Source organism: Aedes aegypti, chromosome 2, assembly GCF_002204515.2.
Source record: "Aedes aegypti strain LVP_AGWG chromosome 2, AaegL5.0 Primary Assembly, whole genome shotgun sequence".
In the NCBI taxonomy this organism is placed as follows: Eukaryota; Metazoa; Arthropoda; class Insecta; order Diptera; family Culicidae; genus Aedes; species Aedes aegypti.
This window is the reverse complement of record NC_035108.1, coordinates 99,914,673-99,941,465: the sequence shown is the minus strand read 5'-3', so window position 1 is coordinate 99,941,465 and position 26,793 is coordinate 99,914,673. Positions and strand designations below refer to the sequence as shown.

The window sequence follows — 26,793 nt, the reverse complement described above, 5'->3', positions numbered from 1 at the left end:
TATTTCAAGGGTCTGTCAGCTAAATTAGGATAAAAAATTGCACCCTTACGTGTGTGTAGATCTTTAAATACCAGTAAATCTCCTCTTATTATATATTTACTGGTAAGGCAAACAAATTGTTTGAAATTTGTCACCATATTCACTACATAACGTTCTTAGTAGCAAACCAATCTTTATCATTATTTGGATAACCTTTATCGAGGGTAACGTATTCAGGATTAACTTCACGTATACAGGTTAGTTTGTAATAACAAGATGTATGTACTTGAGAGAGATCTTCATCTGAACAACGTATATTACAGAGGAAAGGATCGCGCGAAAACTCTGCGAAGAAAACCAGACGAAAAGAAGAAAATAAGGAATACTAAACGTAAGTCAAATTCTGATTCATTTAATCATTACTCTACTAAAACAATGTATTGCCATTTGCAGGCAGATTTTAATCCTGTTCCAATAAACTGATTAAATTCTCGGAAACGTTTCCTTTCTGTACCTTCTCGTTGACGATTGTCAACAGCTGAGAGAGCATAAAATGGTAAGATTAACAATGCATATCGCATACCCCTAACTTTCGGCATCCATCCAAACAACCCCCTTTGGCAGACCATGGGATCAACAGTCAGTTAGGTTAGTCAGTCAGTGGGGTGTTAATGTATAAATCCCTCCGCCGTGTCGAGGTGCATGTTCATTTGATCTGCTAATCTCGCCGGGGATGCTCGTTTTATGCTCGTTTCGGTAAGAAAAGACGGTGAAAAGTCTAAGAACTGCTCGCGGTTCGAAGAGTTTCCAATCAATCGGATCGAGTGAGAACCAAGAAATCGGGAGCAGTTCATCAATCAATCAACCAATCAATCTTCGATTAGGGTGGACTGGACTCTGAAGGTGTGCTAAGAGTTGAGTGCAGAGTGTTTGGACCCTTATTCAGAGCCAGCTGCGGTCATTGTGTGTGAATTACTGCCACGTGAGTGAGAAGTAGCTGCGGTTGGAATCGTAAGAAGTGTTCGATCGTTTACCGGATGGGTGGTTGAGATGTGCATCTGAAGATGAAATTTGTGCAAATGAGATGCTGATTAAATCGCACCCCACTTTGCAAGATAATCATAATCGGTGGAAGCCAGAAGCAGCACAAAAGCATAATCGTACTGAGTGAGCCGCTTGTGAGACGGGAACTTAAAACGCAAAACGCATAGAAGGTGAAGAGAGGCCAACAGCAACGAAAATTACAAGTAGTGCATTGAAGATTCAGTATCGGCTTGAAGAGGGCTTCAAATGCTTGGTGGTTGAAGTTTAATTATTACATAAAGTTAACCAAGAAAGAGCACATGAGGAACAGAAGTGGTTTTACACAAAACGAATAGTAACAAAAAAAAATCGTTGTGGAATTGGGATCGTGCGTCAGAAGATCGGTTACTTCCTGAAAACTAGAAGACTGGTAAACCGAATTAGCTAAATCGTTGATGATACAGTGCTTTCGGTGCGGATCAAAGTGATTAGGTAACTGTTGGGAATCCAAAACGAAGAAAGTAAATCGTGAAAAACTTGAGCCACCCAGAAGTAGATTGGGGATTGACGTTGGAGATCAGAGGAAAGCTAAACGAACTTTACGTGACCGTGACACAGAAGCGATTGGATAACGCCTCAGCATCGTCATGTGGAAGTACATTGTCATTGTGTCGGTGTTCGGAGTGTACCTGCTTAGGAACCATCAAATAAATGGGGTAATTATGCGTTTTCCGATTTATTGTAGTGATCGACTTGATGGGGCACGTGGGGGAGTTGCAATAATCATTCATAGGCGTATAAAACATCAACTGTTTTCGTCATTTGAAACTTAAGTTTTTGAAACTTTAGGTGTTTCCGTTGAAACACAGCTTGGTAAATATACTTTCATAGCTGCCTATTTGCCTTTTCAATGCTCTGCACAGCAAGTTAATTTGCTCCAAACTGACTTGCGAAAATTGACTCGCAATAAGTCAAAATTTTTTGTCATTGGTGATTTCAATGCCAAACATCGGTCATGGAATAATTCTCAAAGTAATTCCAACGGCAGAATTTTATTTGATGAGTGCTCTTCAGGATATATCTCAATTCAATTCCCTGATAGCCTTACATGTTTTTCCTCTTCTAGAAATCCATCTACGATTGACTTGGTCTTAAACGACTCTAGTCATCTTTGTAGCCAATAAGTTACTCATGCTGATTTTGATTCTGATCATGTCCCTGTTACATTTCAAATATCCAATGAAGCGATTCTCAATCCTATCAGCTCCACTTTCAATTATTTTCGAGCCGACTGGAATACATATGAAACGTATATTGACTCTAATCTTGATGTCAACATTTCTTTACAAACAAAACTTGATATTGACAATGCTCTTGAAACTTTAACAAATTCCATTGTTGAAGCCAGGAGCATTGCAATTCCAAAATGTGAACTCAAATTTGAATCCGTGATTATAGACGATGATCTTAAACTCTTGATCCGTCTTAAAAAGGTGAGGAGAAGGCAATCTCAACGCACTCGCGATCCTGCTATGAAAATTATATGGCAGGATTTGCAGAAAGAAATCAAGAAACGTTTTGCACAATTGAGAAACAAAAATTTTGAACATAAGATTTCTCAATTGGACCCTTGCTCTTAGCCCTTTTAGAAAATATCTAAAATTTTGGAAAAACCTCAGGAACCAATACCGGCATTGAAAGAGAAAACCAAATTAATACTAACTAATTGCGGAAAAGCTCAAAAACATGCTATGTAGTTTGAAAGCGCGCACAGTTTTAATTTAGGACTTACTAGTCCAATTGAAAATCAAGTTATTCAGGATTTTGAAAATATTCTCAATCAAGAGAACGTTTTCGAATATTCCTGGGAGACTGATTTGGAAGAAGTGAGAACTATTATTAAAAAATTCAAAAATATGAAAGCTCCTGGCGATGATGGAATTTTCTACATCCTCATCAAGAAACTTCCAGAAAGTAGCTTATCATTTTTAGTTGATATATTCAACAAATGTTTTCAATTAGCATATTTTCCTGACAAATGGAAAAATGCTAAGGTTGTTCCAATTTTAAAACCAGACAAAAATCCTGCAGAAGCTTCTAGCTATCGTCCAATCAGTTTGCTTTCCTCCATCAGTAAACTTTTTGAAAAGGTTATTATGAACGTCCACATCAACGAACATTATTTTTTTGCCAATGAACAGTTTGGATTCCGCCATGGACATTCGACCACTCATCAACTTTTACATGTAACAAATTTGATCCGTTCCAACAAATCTGAAGTATAGCCTGGTCTTGCTCTTCTAGACATACAAAAAGCATTCGACAGTGTTTGCCAGGTTTGATCGTAAAATTAAAAAACTTTAATTTTTCAACATACATTGTTAGAGTATGTAATTCAAAGTACACTTCAGGTTAATTATCAAAACTCCAGATCTGAAAGACTTCCTGTAAGAGATGGTGTTCCCCAAGGCAGCATTTTGGGACCAATATTATACAATATTTTCACAACTGACTTACCTGAGTTACCTCGGGGATGTCAAAAATCCTTGTTTGCGGATGACACAGGCCTCTCCGCCAAAGGACGAAGCTTGCGTGTCATTTGTAGTCGATTGCAAAAAAGTTTGGATATATTTTCTTCATACTTGCAAACATGGAAGATTCTCCTTATTAAAAAATGAAGTACATATTCAGGTACCCATAGTGAAAGGTCACTGTGCCACATGATTGAAACCAATTTACGACATTTACCGTAGATATGCTTCAAATTTTGCCTCCAGGTTAGTTTTAATCAAGAATTGACAATTTTCAACCGATTTGCGGTTCCGCATCATAATCATTGCATTAAATGCTAAATATTTTTTGGATAATTTTGTGTTTGAAGATATATTTCTTTCTCTTTAAAGTGAAAGCTCTACTTTGTCATCCGGTGTCCATATTGCCCCAACAGTATAAGAAATTTTCTTATAAGTCATTTAATGTCTTAAAGTACCAGGCAAAAATGTACTATATTTTTGAATATAGCATAAATAATTGAAGATTCAATCAAGAGCTACATTATCGGTCAACTTGCAGTCATTTTCCTTTGAGAACTCATTTGGTGAGGTGTGAATGTTATAATTTTCGAACGAAATAAAATCATGCTCAATTTTTCGGTATAAAATCAATGTTTTAAACATTTTTTCTGAAATTTTAGTGGATAATTTACTCTTTCGACAGGCAACTTAAATACTGTTTGCATCGAAAGTGTAAAATTATTCGCTTAAGCGAAAAAACATGGGATGTCCATTCTGCCCCGGGTGTCCATACTACCCCTACCTTTGAACTGGACAGAAAACAAAATATGAGATAATAAATTTGCTTCAATTTTATAGACAATTCGATTTTATGAACAATTTTGAAATCAAAATGTCCACTAAATCGAGGTATACCTGTACCGATATCTCTTTCTGTCCTCATTATATTAGTACATCTAGGATAAATCGGGATAATGCGCCCCAACCGGGCAATACGCCCCACTTTATTTTCTAGGGATTGAGATTTCTTTAACACGTAAATATGGTTACATATCCTAAATATCCACGAAAAAATGATGTTGCACATATTAGATCTTTGAGAAGTATGAAAAAGCAATAGATATTTCAAAAATATCGAAAATCAGCTTTTTGGCGCAAACTGTTGCATCCGATAAGCAAGCCTCGTTATAAATGAAGCCATTCCTTTACTATTGTACTTATTACAAAAAAAAATACCGGGAGAAGACTGCTAATGGACCCTTTTAAGATTAGCAAGTGGTGGAATTTCTCTTCGACCATTTGTACAACTCTGTGGAACGTTTTTCTATGGAAGGGGCATATTGCCCGGTTTGTTTTGAAACGTCAAAATTTAGACCGTTTACGAAAAACGATTTGTGCTCTTTTTAGAAGCTACCTGGCAAGAGAAAGTTGCATGCAGAGCATGACAAACTAACAAAATAACACCTTGATAGAGCAGTTTTTTTCCTTATTGATGGCGTATTATACCTGTTTACCCTACTTTAATCATAGTGCGTTCGCTCCAACACTCTCCAAAATGAGAATGATGTGGACGCATGGTATACAATTTCCCAACACATATCCTATGTAAAGTAGAAATTTCAATGAGCGTTCAATGAGCTTTTATCCGGAAGCGCTACAAATGTTCATTTTTCTATAAATCTAAGGCACTACTTGAATGTTATTAACAGCGAGTAAAGAAATCTGAATTTCGTGTACGTTAGCATGAATCTACTCAGAAAGCAAATTATTTAAGTACGAAATCAAACTATCATCTCTACTCAGTTCAGATTTACCATAATGACAATGGAGGCTTGATTCCATCAAAATGGCAGTTTAGTTTAACAGCCAATGATATAAGTGAAATTTCATAGGCGTGTAGTGAGCTTCAACGAAACACTACAAATGTTTAGCTTGGTATTACAAAGCTTTTTGTAACGGTTATACACAGTGACAAGGAACTACTGATTTGTTCGTAATAACACACAAAGGTATCGACCGTGATAATTTTATTTTGAATTTGTTTACCGGAATATCTGTCTATTTTGCTCGAAGTAAGAGGGAGCATGGAGAAGAAAGCAATGAATACTAGATGGATAGGTACCGTAAGGGAACGGCGAGAGAAATTGGATTAGATGTTGAAGAGGGCATTACTGAGCCAGAAATTGCGTACGAATTTCATAAGAGAACGCTTGTGAATTGATTTCTTGACTGGTATTCTCTCTTTCATAAGATTCTTATTAAACACAAAACGTCCGATATTCACAAGAAATTCTTGTCGTTATCATTACACTGAAAATAATCCACACGTTCGATCCATATTATTTTCAACGTGGATCTGTCGTGTCAAATGGCAAGGTGATATAACGTGTAAAACTTTTAATACTGCTAAGGTTTGACTTTGGTTCGATAGCAAAGGCTTTTACATATGATTTGATTGTGTTTTGCAATTGCGATATCAATCACTAGTAGAACTAGTTTGCCTAACATGACAAGGACTAACATTTGCTACCCACGCGTAACATGTTTAATAACATGTTATTTTTGGTGAAACCGGGCCCCCGTAATGAGTGCCTGGTATCAGAATATTAAGTAATCGCTAATAAATTCTTCAGCCAACTTTTCGAAAATTTGTAAATTAACGTGTTTTACATTTGAATTTCGATTGCCGATAGCGACTGGTTTTACACCATCGATTGATGTGTTTTACAATTAGTGAAAATTCACGTGTGAAACACATTGATCGAGCTTGTAGAATGTTTTCAGTGTAGACATCTTATGAATATCTTTATTTTTCTGAATTCAAAGAGCGATTCTCTAAATACATAATGGTCCTAAAGAATTCCAGAATTGATATCTATGATCCTTCATAACAGTATCTTATGATATTATACCTATTTGTATTATGAACGTAATGATCGATGGAAGTTCACAAGTTTTTCTTATGAGTCTCATTAGATGCTTCTTATGTCTTTATTCCAAAAGAATTTCGTATGAAATTCTTACGTGGTTTTTGATAGGAAGTCGACTGTTTTTCACAAGTGTTACTGTCATACGCGCGCTTATGAATCTCAATCGTGAATATTTTGTTATTAGCATCTCTCCACGTAATTCATAAGATTTTCGTATGAAATTGTTAGGAAAATCGTACTCCATTAGATTGTCTTATGAATGCCAATGATCAATGCGTTTGATATCCAAAAAGAGTTTCTTATGGAATTATATCTGTCTATGTAATGAGTGTTATTTCATAAGTCTGTTGTGGAATGTTATATGATTCTCAAATGAAGAACGAAATACTTCTTATGTCGTTATTCCATAAGAAATTCTTATGTACCTCATACGTTCCGTTTCCTCAGTGATACCATACCAGTGACTCCGTATCTGTGCGATTGCCCTACCAGAAACGGTACATTTCTATCATCCTATCGAATCCTATCGAATCCTATCGGCGACGATATTGCTACGGCGGACAAATCTTCCATCTTCTTTGACGCCGTTTCTGCTGACGGGTCGGCAAGTTCAAGACAATAGCGACATCTACCATCAGCAAAACCTACCAAGAATGGCAGCGAACGGTAACAACCTTCGGATCGGTCACCTGAATGTCCGGGGCCTCGAGCGACATATTAACGGGATTAAACTAGCTCTAGACAAAAAGCAGTACCATTTTTTTGGCATCAGCGAGACGAAATTCAAACCAACCGCTCCGGTGGGCCCCATCAAGATACCAGGATACAATTTCATCCGACACTCGTTGCCTGGTGGAAGAGGCCGTGGAGCAAAGACCTGTGGTGGTGTGGGCTTGTATGTAGCGAAAAGCATCAAAGCCACACCTATTCTGGAATCATCGTTCGATCCTACCATTCCAATTGCACAACGCTTGGAATATCTTATCGTTAAGGCTCGAATCAACAACTACGACATCGGAGTTGTAGTGCTCTATAACCCGTCCAGCAACAACCAGCTTTTCGTTCAAAGCTATGAGAAGCTACTTCTGGATCTCATCGAGTTCAGCCTAGATAGGGTCTACATTGTTGGTGATTATAATGTTAATATCACGGCAGTTCAACCCTCATACAACCTCTTAGCTGTCAAGAGGCTACACGGCGTTTTTGGGTTAAATGTCTTGAATACACCCCCTACTCGGATTACTGACACCTCCGCAACAACCATCGATCTTCTAGTGACAGACTCTCCGCAATCGATTGTGAAATCTACTACAGCAGCGGGTAGCTCTATTTCGGACCACGAAATCATTTATCTGATCACTGACATCCGTGTGAGGAAACCCAGGGATTTAGCTTACAAGCTTTACGCCAGGAACCCGAATAGGGCCAGAGGTGATCGCAATTGGCAAGACTACTGCGTGCAACGAGATCGTGCAGCTACCCTTGTAGCTACAGCTAAACGCCGTTATGCAAACAAGAACTTTGCTCCGGAGAGGCGAGATTGAATCCACAATAGCTCAAAGCAATCAGAAAATGATGCTGTTTTCGACGCAAACCTCCTGAACGAGTTTTTTGCCGAAGGCCATGAACAACTAGGGACAGGAAGACAGACCGTTACTCCGAACATGGTGAACAGTATCAGCATCATTAACCGACCAGCACGAGGACGTTTCAAGTTCAGACACACCAACCCAACGGAAGTAGCTATGAAACTATTTGATATTAGTACGAATGCAACTGGATCTGACAATATTCCTGCTTCTTTCGTTAAAATGCTTTGTCCCTTCATTTTGCCACTTTTGGTGAATCTGTTTAACGCCGTCATCGATGCTAGAGCTTTTCCTACCATTTGGAAGAAAGCCATCGTCACACCGCTACGTAAATCGGCGAACGCGATCGAACCAAAAGATTTCAGGCCAATAAGTGTACTCTCCGCGATCTCCAAAATTCTGGAAAAGATCCTTCTTGAACAGATCACTGGGTTCCTAAACACGACAGAACCACACCTTCTTGCCAAACACCAATCTGCCTACAGAGCACACCATAGTACCACAACGGCGATGGTGAAGGTTGTGCACGATATATACAACAACCTCGATAACAACTTTTGCACCGTGATGGTTCTAGTAGATTTTTCTCTGGCCTTCAATTGCGTGAAGCATTCGAAGCTGCAACATAAGCTTCGGAGCGAATTCGATTTCGATGACTGCGCTGTTCAGCTGATCGCATCCTTCCTAGGGAACAGGAGCCAGGCGGTTAGATACGGTGATGGACTGTCGTCGGAAAGAGGACTCGTCGATGGTACACCCCAGGGGTCATGTTTAAGCGCGCTGTTGTTTAGCATGTACATAAACAGCTTAGCTGCAGTGCTAAAATGTGATTACCACATGTACGCCGACGATGTGCAGATATATGTTTCTGCACCTAACGATAGTGTTGATCGGCTAGTGGATGCTATCAATGGTGACCTGATGTGTACTGAAAACTGGGCTGACGAAAATAGACTTTTTCCTAATCCGAAGAAAACGAAGGCGATCATTTTCTGCAAAGAAGGTAGTGTTGTCCCGAATAATGCAATTCAATTTTGCGGAGAAACGATTGCCCTTAGCACCAAAGTCGTCGATTTAGGTCTGTGGCTGGACGCCAACCTGAAATGGAAGGAGCAGGTCAACTCAGTAACCATGAAGGCGTACAACACCCTACGAACTTTCCGGCGCTTCGGATCGGTATTGTCCTTGCCTGTTCGTCTCAAGCTAGTGCAAGCAGTGATAGTGCCAATGTTCACATACTGTGATATCGTGTACTACCCTGGCCTGAGCGCGGTCTTAAAGGAACAACTACACCGGTGCTTCAAGTCGTCGATCCGTTTCGTATTCAAGATGAACCGTTATGACACGACTGTACCCGTCCGCAACGCGATACTTGGCCACGACCTACCGGACAATTACCATCGGCGAATATGTCACTTCCCAGTCTTCCCATGAACCGAACCGATGTGCAACTTTGGTTTGAACATTGCAACTTGTGTTGAACCACAAACGCGCTTCGTCTCTGTACCAGTGTATCAAACCGAACCCGGTACATGTGTACTTCGGTTCAAACTTGGGTTCAAATAATGGCACAAAGCAGGCAGACAGAGAACGGTTGAAATCCACGCGGATAAATTTCTACGATCATATATGGAACTTCTTGGTACAAATCGCAAGACCCTTGAGGCTTGAATAAATGTTTTATTTAAGCAGATCAATTGAGATCAATACTTTGAGTAACATTCAGTGGTAACTTTATGAAAAAACCAAGAATTTTACTATATCAAACAACAAGACACGATGAGTAGAAATTGATAAGCGTGGATATCAAAAAATTTTTGTCTCTCCGTTTGTGTCATCGTTCTGAAGCTCGAAGGCAACCGAAGATTTGCACCAAAATTTGAACCGCGGTTGCAATCGAGGTACAAATGGACCGGTTTTCGAACCGGCGTTTGCACCGATGTTCACTTTACACATGTTTGGGTTTAGGTTCAGTTTCGAGCGTTTCGGTTTGCACACGAAAACAGAGTACAAGGAGAGTACCGAAACCGCCTGAACCAACGTGTTCGGTGTTCGTTTGGGAAGACTGTCACTTCCTATACCAAGCTTGGCACAAACGGCTCCCCGAATACATCTTGGAGCGTCTACAACGAGGTCAGATGGAACGTTCGAGGATGTACGTGGTACCGCCGCACACACAAACAAGGAGAAAGAGCGTCCTGATCTACGGGATTTCGTGCTGGAATCGGCTACCCGCCGATGTCAAAGCAACAGCATCGTTCGAGTCATTCAAGCAATCTCTTAGAGCACTTGATTAGAACTGTTTCATTAGTTCATTACGCCTATTGATTGTTATTCGATTTGTTCTCCAATGTAATTTTGATCACGTTTTTCTTTCCTTGACCTTGTGTAAAAGTAAACTAATAGGCCCACGTATGATAAATAAATTACAATTACAATTACAATTAAACAGCCTGGGTTGTCTTGGTAGTGTCATTCTAAAAACACACCAAGCCGTTCCCATAGGGGACGTTAGCCACAAGGAAGGACGTTCCAAAAAATACTGTTTAATATGGTATGCCCTCTTCAACATCTAATCCACTTTCTCTCGCCCTTCCCTTACGGTTCCTATCCATCTAGTATTCATTGCTTTCTTCTCCATGCTCCCTCTTACTTCGAGCGAAATAGACCGATATGCCGGTAAACAAATTCAAAATTCCTAATAACTTGTTTAATGGATCCCACGCTAAAAATACATAAATCACGTAGAAGTTGTAAAATAATGTATCTGTAAACTTCTAAATCGAATGAGTTAGATGCACTACGGGATTTACTACTCTCCACATACACGCAAACAAATTGTGTTGTATAATGTACCAAATCCATGATAGAATTAATAACTGCACCAACGATTTTTAACGGACTACAAAAAACTGTTAAGTTTACAATAATCTGGTAAAAATCACTGAGCAGTGCAGTAAATGTGATTACTGCAAAGCATTCTATCCGTGTAACCCACCGTACAACATAGTGTGGTCAAAAGTATAATGCCAAATCTATAATGTTTCTGTTGTTGATGCAGTTCTTAATTTTACCATGCATTCAGTAGTTTCTAGGGGGGCCTGGTAGCGTAGTGGCTACACATTCGCCTTATAAAGCGGATGGTCATGGGTTCAATTCCCAGTTTCCCAACAAAAACCTGTCCAGTTCCTCGAAGATACATCACGGAGGACGATGCAGGGCCCAGGTTCCATCTTCTGCAATGATCGGAGAGCAACTGAGACAAATGGCATTTCTTCGTAGGCAGCTAAGATCTTAGGTAGGCAGAAGCCTACAAAACAACATCCAAAAAATCGACAAATTGAACCACGACGAAACGAACAGTGGACATGAATTTGGATGGAGTCCCACACATTGAGTAGACAATCCGCGCTACACCATCAGCAAGAAGAAGTAGTGCTGGGAATGGTAATAGTAGTAGGCTTGAATTTCGAGAAAGTCACGTGGCTCTCTGACTACAGTAGTTCAAAAACGTTGAATCTCATCAAGTAGCCTATGTTGGGTGCATGAATTTTCTAAATCGTTAAGCTATCAGTACACACTTTGCCAAATGTGCAAATATTTGCCAAATTTTGACAAATTTATTTGTCATATGTGTACTGACCAAATATATTTGCACAAACATTGATGTGCAAATATTTGTCTAATTTTGTAATAGCCAATACTTGAAGATATGAGGAAATATATATTGCAAAAGTATGCCAAAACAAGTTTTATTTGGTCAACTTTGCAACTCCGTTCAGTTCTCGAGTGGCAAACATGGACAAATAAGAGTTTGTCAAATGTTTGTCCACCGTGTACTGACCTTTGGCAAACAATAGGCAAACGGCAAACGTTAGGCAAACGTCTGAAACGTCAAATAGCCAAATATTTGCACACTTGACAAAGTGTGTACTGATAGCTTTAGTGTCATTGAAGGCCCTAAATGCGGGAAATGCAGCGGGAAGGATAACATTTTTCTACAGTAATTTTGAGTTACCCTTAGCAAAGGGTGTTTTGCAATTTTCAAGGCTTTTAGCCTACAGCAGCGATGGGCGCGAGTTTCACTGGCTTCGCTGACTGTGATTGGCTTTGTTTGGCTACTGTAGGGTGAATTTCAGATTTTTTTTCCCAACCCTGAGAAGAAGTACCTGCACGCTCTTCGCATCTTCAAATGAGATGACGAGTGAGAAAACAGTAAATACAACTATAAAATGGAACTAAGCTAGTGAACAATAAAACATTTTAGCTAGTTCTACACAAATTGGCCCAGCGATGCCCAAAGCGGACAAAGTGGCCGACCAGAAAAAAGTAAAGAAAAAAAACGAGACTACGTCGAAAGCCCGGACCCATTCTAACCATCTCATTGAGCAAACGTTGGCTCACAGACAAACAGACGTAACACTCTCATCATTGTCTGTCGACCACCTTTTTAACGATTGATTCAAAAATATGTTAGGTGGCCAATCCGCCACCCGCAGCGCTCGCATCGTTTTTGTTCGTGTTTGACGTTTACACGCTACCGCCATCTGTTGGCCCGTCGGCCAAACACACCGATTTTAGCATTGGGCGTACATGTCTTCTCGACTATGATTTTGATCGCGATTTGTTCTAAGTGTTACGTCTGTTTGTCTGTGGTTGGCTTATGAGTAGTGTGGTACAAACAAGGCAACAGTGCGACGCTAAAAATAAAATCTTTCACTGTTGTTCTAGAGACCGAGAGGGCCATGGCCCCCGGGCCCCCACATTTTAAGGGCCACCACAAATTTCGACAAACATATGTATAGTTAAGCTTTTACGAATACCTAATTAGCATCAAAGCAATAGTACAATGTACTAGGGCGATTCAAATTTTAAAACTGTTTGACAATCCAATCTCCCATATGCTCCTTGCCATCTCTATCATAAAAATAGCGTTCAGGGAAATTTCCAGCTTTTTAGGTGGTGATTTAAATGTGGCCCAAAGACAATGTAGGTTTATACGGAAACTACTGTTGATAAATTTTGAGAAATTTTCCAAACACGCTAGTACTGTAATATAAGTAATTATAATCTCATATTGAAAACTCATTCTTCAAACATTAATGAAGGATGTTGCTGAGGGAACAAATCTCTTTGGAGTTAATTTTGTTTGCGATTTTTGTACATGTTTGCAGGGCTATAACCCCATATTAAGCTAAATAATAGCAAACAAACTCATGAATATCTATTCTGTTATCCGTCTGCTAATTTCTTTCTCCAGCAAATTTCTGTATTATGGTTTGAAGAATGAGTTTTTACTATGGGATAATAAGTTTGTACTTACATTACAGTGCTAGCGTGTTTGGAACATATCTCAAAATTTCTCCATAGTAATTTCCATATAAACCTATATTGTCTTTGGGCCACATTTAAATCACCATCTAGAAAGCTGGAAATTTCACAGAACACTATTTTTATGGTAAGGATGGTAAGGAAAATACGGGAGATGGGATTCTCAAACACTTTAATTTTGAACCGCCCTGATAGTATATACTTTTGGGAATCACATCATGTGATTTTAAATATTAAAGTCAAATAACTCAAAAAAAAATTACTGAAACAAAAAAAGAGTTGAGCCAGCCTCGGGCTACAAATCTCCTAAATAAAGATTCATCTATCTTTATTTATCTACTTAAACAAAATATTAGAACATTCAGAATGGAATTTTGGTAATTTCACGAGAAACAAGATGATTTAGGGGCCCAGATAGCCGTAGCGGTAAACGCGCAGCTATTCAGCAAGACCAAGCTGAGGGTCGTGGGTTCGAATCCCACCGGTCGAGGATCTTTTCGGGTTGGAAATTTTCTCGACTTCCCAGGGCATAGAGTATCTTCGTACCTGCCACACGATATACGCATGCAAAAATGGTCATTGGCACAGTAAGCTCTCAGTTAATAACTGTGGAAGTGCTCATAAGAACACTAAGCTGAGAAGCAGGCTCTGTCTCAGTGGGGACGTAACGCCAGAAAGAAGAAGAAGAAGATGATTTAAAAACGAATTGGATTAACAAATATTAAGGGTGTCATCCTTTTTCTTGAATTCCTAATGATCTTCTAACGTGACTTTTTCAACTGTAACGAAAGCGGTGTCTTAGGTTCGTATGCATTGCATTATATATGTCTGCAGATCAAGTAAAAAGACTTAATTAATTATATATTTATTATGAAATGACTCTATCGATCACACTGCAAGGCTAATAGTGGTTAAGTGCCTTGAATATAGGAACTTTAGAGACCTCTAGCTTGAAAAAAAAAGAACAAAAAACGACCAGATAGGAATCAAAAAGAGACCAAAGATGAACCAAATATAAAACATATATACAAAAAATAACATAATAGAAACTATAAGATAACAGTTTTATTCTACATTATAAAACCAAGTCAGAAATTTATCTTTTTTATTATTTCCCGTGGAATTCGTTCAAGAATTTTCCTAAGAAATTCCTCCAATCATTTTGTTTCAGATATCTCAAGAGTGTAAACTGGATTTTTCAAGGATAACCATAGAAATTAACTAGAATATTCAAAACAAATCTTTTAGATATTTTTCAAGGAAGTCCTAAGTTTTACAGGGTTTAATCTGGTGATTTTTCGATCGATTTCCTTAGTATATCCTAAAAGATTTACGTTTAGAACATCTTCAAAAAATCTTTGTAAGATCTCCTTTAGTAACAACTGGAGAATTCGGTTGAAGGACTATACTTTCTGGAAAAAAATGAAGTAATCCCCAAATAAATTACTGGAGGTACTATCGTTTGAGAGCTCAAGGATTTCCTGCAGAAAATTCAAGAGATAATCCTTTAAGCATATTTTGAAAAATCACACATAAGAATTTCTAGAGATATCCCTGCATGAGCCCCTGAAAGTATTCCAGATGAAATCTTTGAATATTTCTTGAAGTTTTTCCTCGAGTCATGTGAGAAGATTTTTTTGGAGAACCTGTTGGAAAGCCACGTTATAGTCATTGGTTTTTTTTCTCTGGAGTCAGTAGAATTTTTCATCAGGGTGCACTGCAATCAGAACAAGGGACAATGAGACTTTAAAGACTCTTTTGATTAAAACAGACACTTTAGAGACCTTTAATTTAAATAGATACCAAGTCTCTAGAAACAGACTAGCTAACAGTCCTGCTCAAATTTCTTCAAATCAAAATTGTCAAATAAATCTGTGTGTTCAACGACATGAATATTAAAACAAAGAATATTCATAATATGAATAACAATACCAATACGAAGAAAATCATGAAATTAATTTTATTGTTGAAAAATAAGCACCAAAAGGCATTGAATTTAACCTGTAAACATATGTATAAAATCTACAAAGATATATAAAACATTAGTATAAAATTGGTTTACGTTCTTTGAGGGTTTAAAGTATTTATTGAATGTTATAAAATGGTTTGACTTCTGATAATGAAAACATTACAAAGGATAAAATATAACATCTAGTTTATTCTGAATTATCAAAATGCTTTTCTGGATAAAGGGCCACCACAAGACAATGGCCCCCGGGCCCCCACCTTTGTAAATCCGGCTCTGTTCTTAGGCACGCTTAGGAGAGTCGAATTGGGCATCTAAAAGAGCCAAAGGAGATGTAGAGTTGTGAAGGAGAATGTGGGGTCGTGACGGATTTTGATTTCAGGTTAGCCGATTGCGCTGCAGAATCGTTACCCGTTCTGTGGCGTAGTTGGTTAACACGCCCAGTCTAGCGTATTGGGAGTCGTGGGTTCGAAGCCCACTAGAACGATTGCATTATTTTTCACAATTTTACATCTCAATTTGTCCAGATTGACTTTTGTGTCTACGAACTTCATGTTAAATAAAAAAATAGTTTCTACAATAAAATACATTTAAATGTGGTAGTAAGGCACATGCACTAGTGTATATGTGAAGTATTGTGAAAATTTCTCACTATTAAGAACTATTTTCGAAAAAAAAAAATTTTGGTACCGGTTGAGCGTAATACTCGTGGCTATCACGCCTACCAAATATTTTTTGATTGAGCTTCCATTCACAAGATGACTCTACCCCATTACCCCGAATGCCATTTCCCCGAATCCCATCACCCCGAATGCTATTTCCCCGAATTCACAATTATCTTGGCATGATGATATTGATGACATTTCCCTATGATTTTGGAATTCGAGGTAATGTTATTCGGGGTGATGGGTTTTGGAATTCGGGGTAATGGGGTTCGGGTTAATGGCATTCGGGGTAATGGGGTTCGGTGTAATGGGGTAGAATCCTTAGAAAACCCAAGTATTTATAGTTCAATTCACTCAGCATGACAGCTAATCACCATATTTTTTTTTAATCTCCTCTTGCAGCAAGTGTTTGGTTACGAACCGGACGTGGACTACCCGGCGTACGACAGGATTCCCTCCGGCTTGACGTTCCGCTGCTCGGATAAGCTGCCCGGGTACTACGCAGATATCGACACACGCTGCCAGATCTGGCACTGGTGCCTCCCGAACGGCTACATGTTCTCTTTCCTGTGCCCCAACGGAACCGTTTTCAATCAAGTATTTCGCCTCCCATCGGATATCGCATTTCTCGCCGGTTGAGTATGGAGTTTTGGCAACTGATTTTTGTTCTTGTCCATTTTTAGGCTCATCGGGTGTGCGACTGGTGGACCAACGTGAACTGTGGAGATTCGTTAGGACTGTACGATAACAACAATGAACTGTACCGAGACGTGGAAGGAAATCTGATAGCTGGATAACGACCTGTTCGGGGGATTAGTTATCGTGTATTCCTATAATTTATTGCTGTTAAGTTTTAATCGTACCTTCCTAGTGTATGTAGAGAGACGTTTCGACTATGATTGTACCGAGAACTTTGTAAAATGTAACGTTGTACTAAGACCTAAACCGACATAGTGAATTTGTATGAACCAGCTGAATTTTTTACCGTGATCAAAGTCATATGAGATTTTTTTCAGTTAGCTGTTTTGAGCGTTTTTTATTTTGTAAATATGAAATAAAAAATTAAAATAATCTACCTTGTTCCTGTGTTTAATTTTTCAAGAATTCCCTATATGAATGTTTGAAAACATTCAGAAGTTATTTATTGGCGTAGGAACTTTTCCAAGTAAACTTATAATGTTTTAATTCTTGAAAAAATCCAAAATATTTGACTATTTTCAATTTACTTGTTTTTAATTATGAATCGTGGTTTTACGGCTAACCAGCCGAGTGGAAATTTAACAACTACCGAAAAGCTAAACATTAAATATATTTTGTAATTCGCTCCCAATACGACAATTCGTCCGGTGGGGTGTGCTGCTGTCCTGCTGTCGTCATGATGATGGTTGACGAGAGCAATGTCAAACTCATTCATGGTTTCAAAACATTCGGAACAAAATATTTATTTTCACCGCTTACTTCACTTATGTATGAAATTGAATGAGATCCAATGGTAGAGAACTGAGAGAGAGGAGAAAGCTCATTGACAACTGGTTTGTTTTCTTGGCTTCTTTGATTTCTTCTTCTCAAAACTGGGTCAAAACCATATTCACAATCCATTTGTTAACAAAAAGATCATAAAATTAAAAAAAAATAAATAACAATTTGAGTCCAATCGACAATATTTAAATAATCAACGATTTTATATGCGAGAGCACAGGAAAACAACCTGAATTTTCAATCATACACAGTTTTAGTTTGGCCAAATTTTGACGGTTTTCACGCTATGCCCTTCGAATGTGCGGTTTTCCAGTGACAGTTGATCAATGAGAATATATACCGAGGTGAGGAAGAAGACATTTTGTGTGCGTGACATCTATGTACGGTGCAAAATGTTTCACAACTACAAACGAGCGAGCTCCCATAAGAAGCCGTGTAAATTAGTGACGTAGTTATTTTTGTTTACGTTTTTTCTCTTTACTAATACATAGCCGTTGCTTCTTCTTCCACACCTTAGTATATATTCTCATTGACAGTTGATGACAGGTTCCCTTGACTTTTGGGAGCTCGCAATCTAAGCCAGCTGTCTCCTCTTTCTCAGGTAGAGAATTCATTTATCTACCCAATAGTATTTTTACGGGCAGCGGAGAATGTCCCGAAGCGTGTTTTATTCAAGCGCAAAAATCGCTCAGGCGAAAGTTCCAATGAAACTAACCTCACATATCCTGGTTTTCCAACCTCAAACCAGAGAATTTGATTATACTAGAGAAACGCGGAGAGGATTTTGATTTTGTTTATAAACAGTATTTGCAATGACTATCAACAATTGAGGTCATTCAAACAAAATTTTAGTGTGCGTGTCATCCTGTCAGTCACCATAAGAAACCAAGCTTGTTAATGACGTCACTTTTGTATCGCTTTTCACTAACACACATTCTTCGTCTCTTTTGCGTAACATCTCTTTGAGCTCATTGAATTTGCTCGATTGGAACCACGTCTCTCATCATCTGACTATTGCGAATCATTACTTTAATCCGCCGAGTTGTGTGCCAGCCAAAAAGTAAATGAAGAAATGTCAAAATATCTCGCCGAGGAAGTGAATCACTTTTAGGGCTCGAGTCCTAAACTGAAGAGCGATCATAATTGTTTTACCGATACAAAACACATGGAATAAAATTGTTCATACCTTCATGTGTACAAGTTGCAAGCGATTGAAATCGTTTTGACCGACCCACAACTCGGCGCATAATCGATCGGCGCGCAACTTATGCGGTGGTCTGCGGCTTTGAGAAAAGATTCGCAAAGTGCCCAACTAGTACTAGACCATGGCGCGTAACATTCGAAGTAAAGAGGAAGTGATCGAAATGCTAAAAAATCTCGAGAAGCTCAATAGTTGCGCCAGAGAATTTGTTAATATAGAGAAGCGCGGATTCTGAAACCAAGGGTTCCAATTAAACCGTCAAACGTGGTTCCAATCGAGCAAATTCAATGAGCTCAAAGAAATGTTATACAAAAGAGACGATGGATGTGTGTTAGTGAAAAGCGATACGAAAGTAACGTCATCAGCCTATGCATGCTATAAAACGTTTGACTTTTACTGTGCGCCCTGTTTACAAATTACCTGTGAGAGAGAGCGAGACAGCACCAACACACGGCGCACAGTAAAAGTCAAAAGAACAAAAGAATTTATAGCACGTACAAAGGCTCATTGATGAGCTTGGTTTCTTATGGCGACTGACAGGATGACACGCACACTAAAATTTTGTTTGTATGACCTGACTTGTTGAGAGTCATTGCAAATATTGTTTATAAACAAAGTCAAAATCCTCTCCGCGTTTCTCTAGTATAATCATATTCTCTGAGTTGCGCTACCAATGTATTCGTGATCAAACGTCAACATCCCACACTGAGGCAAAAAAACTTAATAATTTCTTAAGGAATAATTATGATTTGGCGCCACAACGATTATTGTTGAAATTTTTAAGTTTCACTTATGATTTTGGTAAAGAATTCCATTATTAAATTTCATAAGTCAATCAATGAAAATCGACAATAAACGCAATGATAATTGGTTAAGTAAAAATAATCATTTGTTTAAAATGTGTGCCTTTCATTTCAGGCATGTTCAAAAATTGACATGTTTTGATAACATGTGATCTGCTTACGATTAACTTGTACCCAACATCGAAAGCGGAGCAGTTTTCTTAGCGATTGTTATGAAAATTATTTCAAGTAGTGGTTCTTAAATTATTCAAAGCTCTCACTTATGAAACTTATGATTCCAATATCGAAATGGTTAAGCGTTCAATGAAACCATAATTTGGCTGGTTCATAAGTCATGATTTATGGAAAACCTAAGTATTTTTGCCTCAGTGCACCGCAAAATCGCTAGTGTTTGGAGGTGATTTTAACCTCCAAATTGCGAAATCATCACCTCCAAGTTAGTTCTAATACCCTCCGTTATATGAATTATGGTGGCGCGTCGATCATTGCAAGCTTCTCGTTAAACAGTCAATAGATGGCTGAAAGTATGTTACGTTTTGAGATTGGAAGCGTATTGAATTAAATCACGGAGCTGCATCATCGTTCATCATGTTCATGCATTAATGTTGGCAATGAGCCTGTATCCACTTTCGATAACTAAATAGTTACTTCAGCGATTGCTACGCAAATCATTTGCAATCATTGTGCTTCAAGAATTTCTGCGGATCTCACTTATGAAATTTATGATTTTTATCTCAAAATTTAATAAAATCCCAATTTGACTAGTTCATTAAGTGGAAATATGATATGGAAAATTGTTTATTTCTAGATAAAAATAATTTCGGTTCAATGCGAAAACCCACTTTAATCGTTACGTTATGCTTTTCTGCGGAACGCTGGATGAAAAATCGCTAGAACAAAATGTTTCGCTACTTAATAGATCCAAATTTAATTTATACCATTTGTTTTCTTTTTAAGTTCTACTTATTAATATAGAGATTTTTGGCATGTCTATCTACATGATTAATGAGATGGACAATTTATTTTATTATATTTATAATTATAAGTAGTACATTATAATTTTTAATTAACAAACTTAATTTAATTCTGTGTTGTTGAATGTTATATTCCTTTCACTTCATTTATTTTAATCATTCACTTACAAACGTTATACATGTTCGCTAATAACTAAATGAACTTAACAATTGAACAACAGTAACCTCCGCGATGTTGAAATAGAAACTGTTTGAAAAAAATAACGGGACTTCTTGTCGATCGGTAGAAAATATGGTATGAATGCACATAACTTCGCTCAGTGGACCATCTCCATTGTTTGTCATCATAGGCAACTGTTGGAAGTTGTCTCATTTAGCTAACTATTTTTGTGAACTCGTCACTCTTTAGCATTGCTTACAGAGGATCGAGTCTATTGTGATGCAGCCCACAGACGCTCAGACGGTTTGACCAACATTGACTCCACTCCACCCTCAAGTTGAATGGTCTCGGCCTGGGAGCAGTGTTGCCACATTTATATCTGTACCGAAGGCTCGAAAATCTCTTTTATCTGTACCAGAGATTCTAAAAATCTGTACCTAAAATCTGTACCACATCCATCATAAATTGTTGAAAGAACTCTTAAAATCCTTAAAAACTTGTAAATTTAACATAGTTTTTATTGAAATATTTTCACTATTAATTTAAATTTTATTCAATTCTTTGGAAATTATACTTTTCAATTATAGTTTTGTAAAAATGAGTTCCAAATTTCACGAATCTTTTGGATTTTGTATCACAAAATTGCCAATTCCAAAAATCTGTACCAATCTGTACTTTTTCGTGAAAATCTGTAATCTGTACCGTACAGAATCTGTACCAAAAACTATCAAACAAATCTGTACCTTTCCAGATAAATCTGTACTTGTGGCAACACTGCCTGGGAGGGAGGCACCGATACTACACACGAAATATAAGACAACGTTATTTTGAACTGCAAGATAACTCCAGTATGCCAACAACAATCAAGGCAGGCTTCGAGAAAATCGGTAGTTTCCTTTTTTTGTGCACCTTCGATCTTTCCTGACAAACATGAAAAAAGGGCCACAGTTTTCTATGCACTAAATATTCTTTTTCATTGGAAAAAGTAGAACGATGCGTTTTTCAATGCTTTATGTTCAATCAGATTAAATGGTGCTCACGTGACATTACTTGCATTATGTGCATGAATTGATTTTTATTCGATTTTTATCACTTTTGAAGAAATACGAAAATGTGTTTTAATCAGTGACGCGCTTTTTTCATGTTAGTCCAATGTTTGAGATCTGGGCTCACAGTGACAGTTCGTGACAGCGGAATCTCGGCTCACTATGACGTACAGAAATTTTGTATTGGTTTCTCCCTCCCAGGTCTCGGCAAGTCTTGGCAAGTGAATATGTGATTGTTATTGTTATAAATGTTATTATTATTACAGGAAACCCATCAAAAACTCCACCAGAAATTGCTCTTATCAAAAATCTTCCAGTGGTTCTTTTGGTAATTTCCCTAGGAATACCCCCAAAAAAATCCTTCAGCGATAATTCCAAACATTCTTGCAGGAATTGCTTCAGGGATTCCTAAACGATTTTCGCTAGAAATTCCTTCAAAAATTCCTGCAAAAATACATGCAGAAATTTACTCCAGGAGTTCTTACAGAGATTCTACCCAGATTTTCTCCAAGGATTAATCGAGGAATTCCACCAAGGATTCCACCGGGGATCCTTCAGAGATTCCACAAGAAATAATTCAAGAGATTCCACAAGAAATAATTCAAGAGATTCCACAAAAGAATTCAAAAAACTTCCCACACGGGATACCACCAGATTATTCTCAGGGGATTCTTCTAGAGAATCTTCAATAAATTATTTTTATAAATTCTTCCAGTGTTTCCATGTATCCCTGAAGGGACCCTACGAGGCATTCGACCTTTCAAGGAACTACTTCAAGAATCTACCAGAACTTCATCCGTGGATTCCTAAACGAATTTATTAATCAATTCCTTCCAGTTTTTCTTGAAGGATTTTTTCCATGGAATACACCAGGAATTCACTTTAAAAGTTCTTCCAGAGATATATTAGGGAATTTTTCCAGGGAACTTCTCCAGTGATTTATTTGATGATTCCTCCAAGGATTTCACAATAAACTGTTTTATGATTTTTTCCAAAAGAATTCCGAAAACTCCTTCCAGTAATTCAACATGAAAACTTTCAGAGAAATGCTAATCCTATGAGTAAATATCAGTTGAATCCCTGCAGGAATAATCTTTTAGTATTTTGAAGATGCCGTCCTGATGGAATACCTAGAGTCTTTACTACGATTTCCCTTCTTCGAATTTTTCAGAATTATCAGAAAACCCTCAAGGGAATTGGACGAATTTTTGATAACCAAGAAAAATTCTAAGAAGGGAAATCGTAGTAAAACCATTTTAGCACAGATAACAGACGTTGAAGTCCGATTGTAAAACTGTGTAAGACAATTAACGGTCATTTTGAATGGCAACATAAGTAGCAACATCGTGGTGGCGCTATCATCGCTAAGTTCCCATGATTATGTCAGTGGTGAATATGAAATATTTCAAGATACTGATATTCACCACTGATTGACGCAATTCGCTGTGTGGCGGCGCTAGTAATTGCAAGGAGTTTCAATTTGAATGTTTACACAGGTTTTCAGAATATTTTTGTTCTAGCATAAACATCTGTTATCTGTGATTTTAGTATTTTCTAATAGAACTCCTGGCGAAACTCTGACAGATTTTTCTGGAGGAAATTCTAATGAAACTCTGGTGATATTCCCAGTGTTAACCCTTTAGGAACTCGTGGTAAAATTCCTTAAAAAACTCCTGTCTCAAAAAATTCTGGTGAAATAAAAATTATTATTACTGGTGAAATCTTTAAAGGAAATTATGGTCAAATCCCATAAGAAATTCGTTATGCGATCCTCGGAGATTATATTGGCGAAATCCTTGGAGGATTTTTTCCAGAATGTTTTGGAAGTACTTCCAGAGAATTTTTTGAATTCCCAGTAAAATCATCGGAAAAATATTGGTTGAGTTTCTGAAAGAATTTCTAGTGGAATCCTTACGAGAATTTCAGCTGAAATCATTTAAGATTTTCGTGATGGAAATCATGGAGAATAGGGTCCTAAAGCCCTGTCCCGATTTTAGTGCCAAACGCTTAAGTTTAGGCCAAAAACACATCACAGATAACAGATGTTTATGCTAGAACAAAAATATTCTGAAAACCTGTGTAAACATTCAAATTGAAACTCCTTGCAATTACTAGCGCCGCCACACAGCGAATTGCGTCAATCAGTGGTGAATATCAGTATCTTGAAATATTTCATATTCACCACTGACATAATCATGGGAACTTAGCGATGATAGCGCCACCACGATGTTGCTACTTATGTTGCCATTCAAAATGACCGTTAATTGTCTTACACAGTTTTACAATCGGACTTCAACGTCTGTTATCTGTGAACACATGTTTACTTAATTTTCCAATGTTTTCCGTTGATTTAAGTCCGAAAAACATTTTTTTAATGTTTTTTTTTAGATTTTGTCACACCCTTTGGCTTAAACTCAAATTTTGGGTGAATTTTGTTTTCCGTGTCCCTTCCGAAACGTCAGATAGGAACAACCCCAGTGTTAAAACTAAAAGCCCTGTGGTGTTTTTGTCGGCTAAGCGAACGTCAAACATTATCTCAAGTGTCAAGGTTCATTTATGGACCCAATTTTAAAATTAATGTTTAAACATGATATAGCCGTTATTTGAGCGGGAAAAATTGCTAAAGTAGTTGAAGTAACATGCTCTTTCGTGTTGTTGAATAAAAACAAGATTTTATCAAACATTTTAGGACGCAATTAGCTGGATGAATTCCAATTTGAATGGAGAAACCTCTGGATTTTAAGGAAGATTTTTAGTTGGAATATTTAGAGGATTTTTATGGAACTTTTTAGTTGGAATCTTTAGAGGAAATCCTAGCGGAATTTTCGAAAGCATTACTGGTGGAATTACTGAAGCAATTGTCAGAGGATTCTATAAAGGAATTCTTTTTTTTTTTGTTTGATCCCAGAGGATATACTAGTGGATTCCCAAATTAGTTGTGAAATACTTACAATAATTTTTGGTGAAATTGCTGGAAGAATCCCTGAAAACCCCCAATAATCCCTGGAGATGTTCCGCGAGAAATTCCTTGAGAAATTCCGGAAGAAATCTCTTGAGTGATTCCGGTAATAAAATCCTTATAAGAAATTTCTTGTCAATTCTCAGGAGGAATTCCTGATTACCCTTGAAGAACCTTGGAGCTATCCGGGAGGATTCCCTTGAAAAATTCCCTAGAAAAACCCCTGGAAGGAAATTCTGGCAAAATTTCTTAATAAATTCCGGGAAGAATCCGTGGTAAATAGCCTGATGGAACCCAGAATAGCCCTAGAGGAATTTCTGAAGGTACTCTTGAAAGAATTCCTGATAGAATCTCTGATAGAACTTCTGATGGAATTCCAGAAGGTGTTCATGATGGTGTCCCTGGAGCAGGTATTGAAGATGCAAGCGAGTACTGTTAGCGCGATCCTGCAATGATCATAGTACCAACCCTCTGTGAGTGAACTACAGTTAACTCTCCCTTACTCGATATTCCGTATCTCGATATCGAGTTAGAGAACCGTAGTAAAAGTTGGTTTTCATGGCTACTTCGATGGTCCCATGGATCGCAGTTGCACTGGATCTGTGTTCTGTATCTCGATACCTCCTTAACTCGATGGTCCCTTCAATATCGAGTAAGGCAGAGTTAACTGTATACTGCTCGCTCAGACTTCAATGAATGTTTACGGAAGATAAACAATGAGCTGGAGCTTCCGCATAATTAAATCGAAGTATGCTTCTTCAAATTACAATGTGGCCTGGAGCATTGTACAATGAAATCTGAGAAGTATTTCAAAAGTAATCCATGGAAGAACTTCTGATGGAATCCCTGCAGAAACTCTACCGAAAAATTACTGATGAAATCCTTAGAGAAACTTCTGGTGGAATTCTTGGAGGAACTCTTAATTGAATCTCTGAAGGTACTCCTGAAGGGATCCTTATAGGAACTTCAGAAGAAATCCCCGGAGGAAATTTCTTATGGAATACCTAGAGAAACTCTTGATAGAGTTTCTGTAGGAATTCCAGGTAGAATCTCGGAAGGAATTCCTACAGAATATGTTGAAATTGTTGAAGGAACTCCTGATTAAATCATTGAAGGAACTCCTGATAAAATCCCTAGAAGGACTCCTAATGGAATCCCTAGAAGAATTCCTGCAGTATTCCCTAGAAAAACTTTTGGTGTAATCCCTGGAGAAACTTTATATGGAATCTCTGAAGAGATCCTTATAGGAACTCTTGATGAAATCCCTGGAGGGATTCCTGATAATATGCCTGGCGGAACTCCTTTAAAAATCCCAAGAAGAAATCCAGGTGGAATTCCTTGAGGAGTCCCTGCTGTAATCTCTAGAGAAATTCCAGGTGCAATCTCCGAAGGAACTCCTGATGGCATCCCTACAGATTTTTCTGAAAAAAAAAAAAAATACTTCTGTAGGAGTTCCAGGTGGAATCTCTGAAGAAACTCCTGATGAAATCCCTCAAAGAACTTCTGATGTAAAATATGTGACGTAATCCATGGAGGAGTTCTAGATAGAATCTCTGAAGAAACTTATAATGTAATCTCTAGAGAAACTCCTGAAGGAGTCTCTATAGGAACTTCTGTTGAAATTTCTGAAGAAATTACTGATAAGATTCGTGCAGGAATACCTGATGGAATCCCTGGAGGAACTCCTTATGCAATCCCTAAAAGAGATCTTGGAGCACTTCCTGATATAATTTCTAGAAAAAATCTAGGTCGTATCTCTGAAGAAACTTATCCCTATAGATACTCCAAATAGACAAATATAAGCCATAGTGAAAGTGACCGACGCCACCAGACAGATTAAAACGAAATCCAATTATTAATTTCATTTTATACAAACTTTAGCAGAGGTCCTCAATCCTGTATTGCCGGCCACTAATCCACCAGTAAAGGGTGATTTCACCTCACAAAAGCTTCACACTTCCATCAACCCACGTGTGAACTCATCGAATTCATAGCACGCTGAAAGCTTCGGTGATCATTTCACCACAACTGAAGCTTTTCGATCGCCGTAACGATCATCCAAGCAAGTTTGCATTAGTAACGGATGAGTGGTAATACAGAAAAGAGAGGGATGATCTACTCTGGGAACTTGTGATGCTCTCACCTGGTGCGCCCACCTGTAACAGCTGATCTGTC

The 26,793-nt window shown here is 38.0% G+C and overlaps 1 protein-coding gene across 1 annotated transcript; it reads left to right on the top strand.

Moving 5' to 3' along the window:
- Positions 1–694: 694 nt before the first annotated feature.
- On the top strand, positions 695–17,048 carry LOC5565659. The gene is made up of 3 exons (XM_021841687.1): positions 695–1,718; positions 16,399–16,593; positions 16,680–17,048. Exons 1-3 carry the CDS (start codon positions 1,650–1,652, stop codon positions 16,791–16,793), a joined length of 378 nt encoding a protein of 125 aa, XP_021697379.1. The 5' UTR covers positions 695–1,649; the 3' UTR covers positions 16,794–17,048.
- Positions 17,049–26,793: the final 9,745 nt, after the last annotated feature.

Bases quoted from the DNA above. Each gene is read 5' to 3' on its own strand.
- LOC5565659 (XM_021841687.1), top strand. From the start codon at position 1,650: ATGTGGAAGTACATTGTCATTGTGTCGGTGTTCGGAGTGTACCTGCTT. The intron at 1,719-16,398 runs GTAATTATGCGT...CTCCTCTTGCAG, and splicing joins GGAACCATCAAATAAATGGG to CAAGTGTTTGGTTACGAACC. The intron at 16,594-16,679 runs GTATTTCGCCTC...GTCCATTTTTAG, and splicing joins ACGGAACCGTTTTCAATCAA to GCTCATCGGGTGTGCGACTG.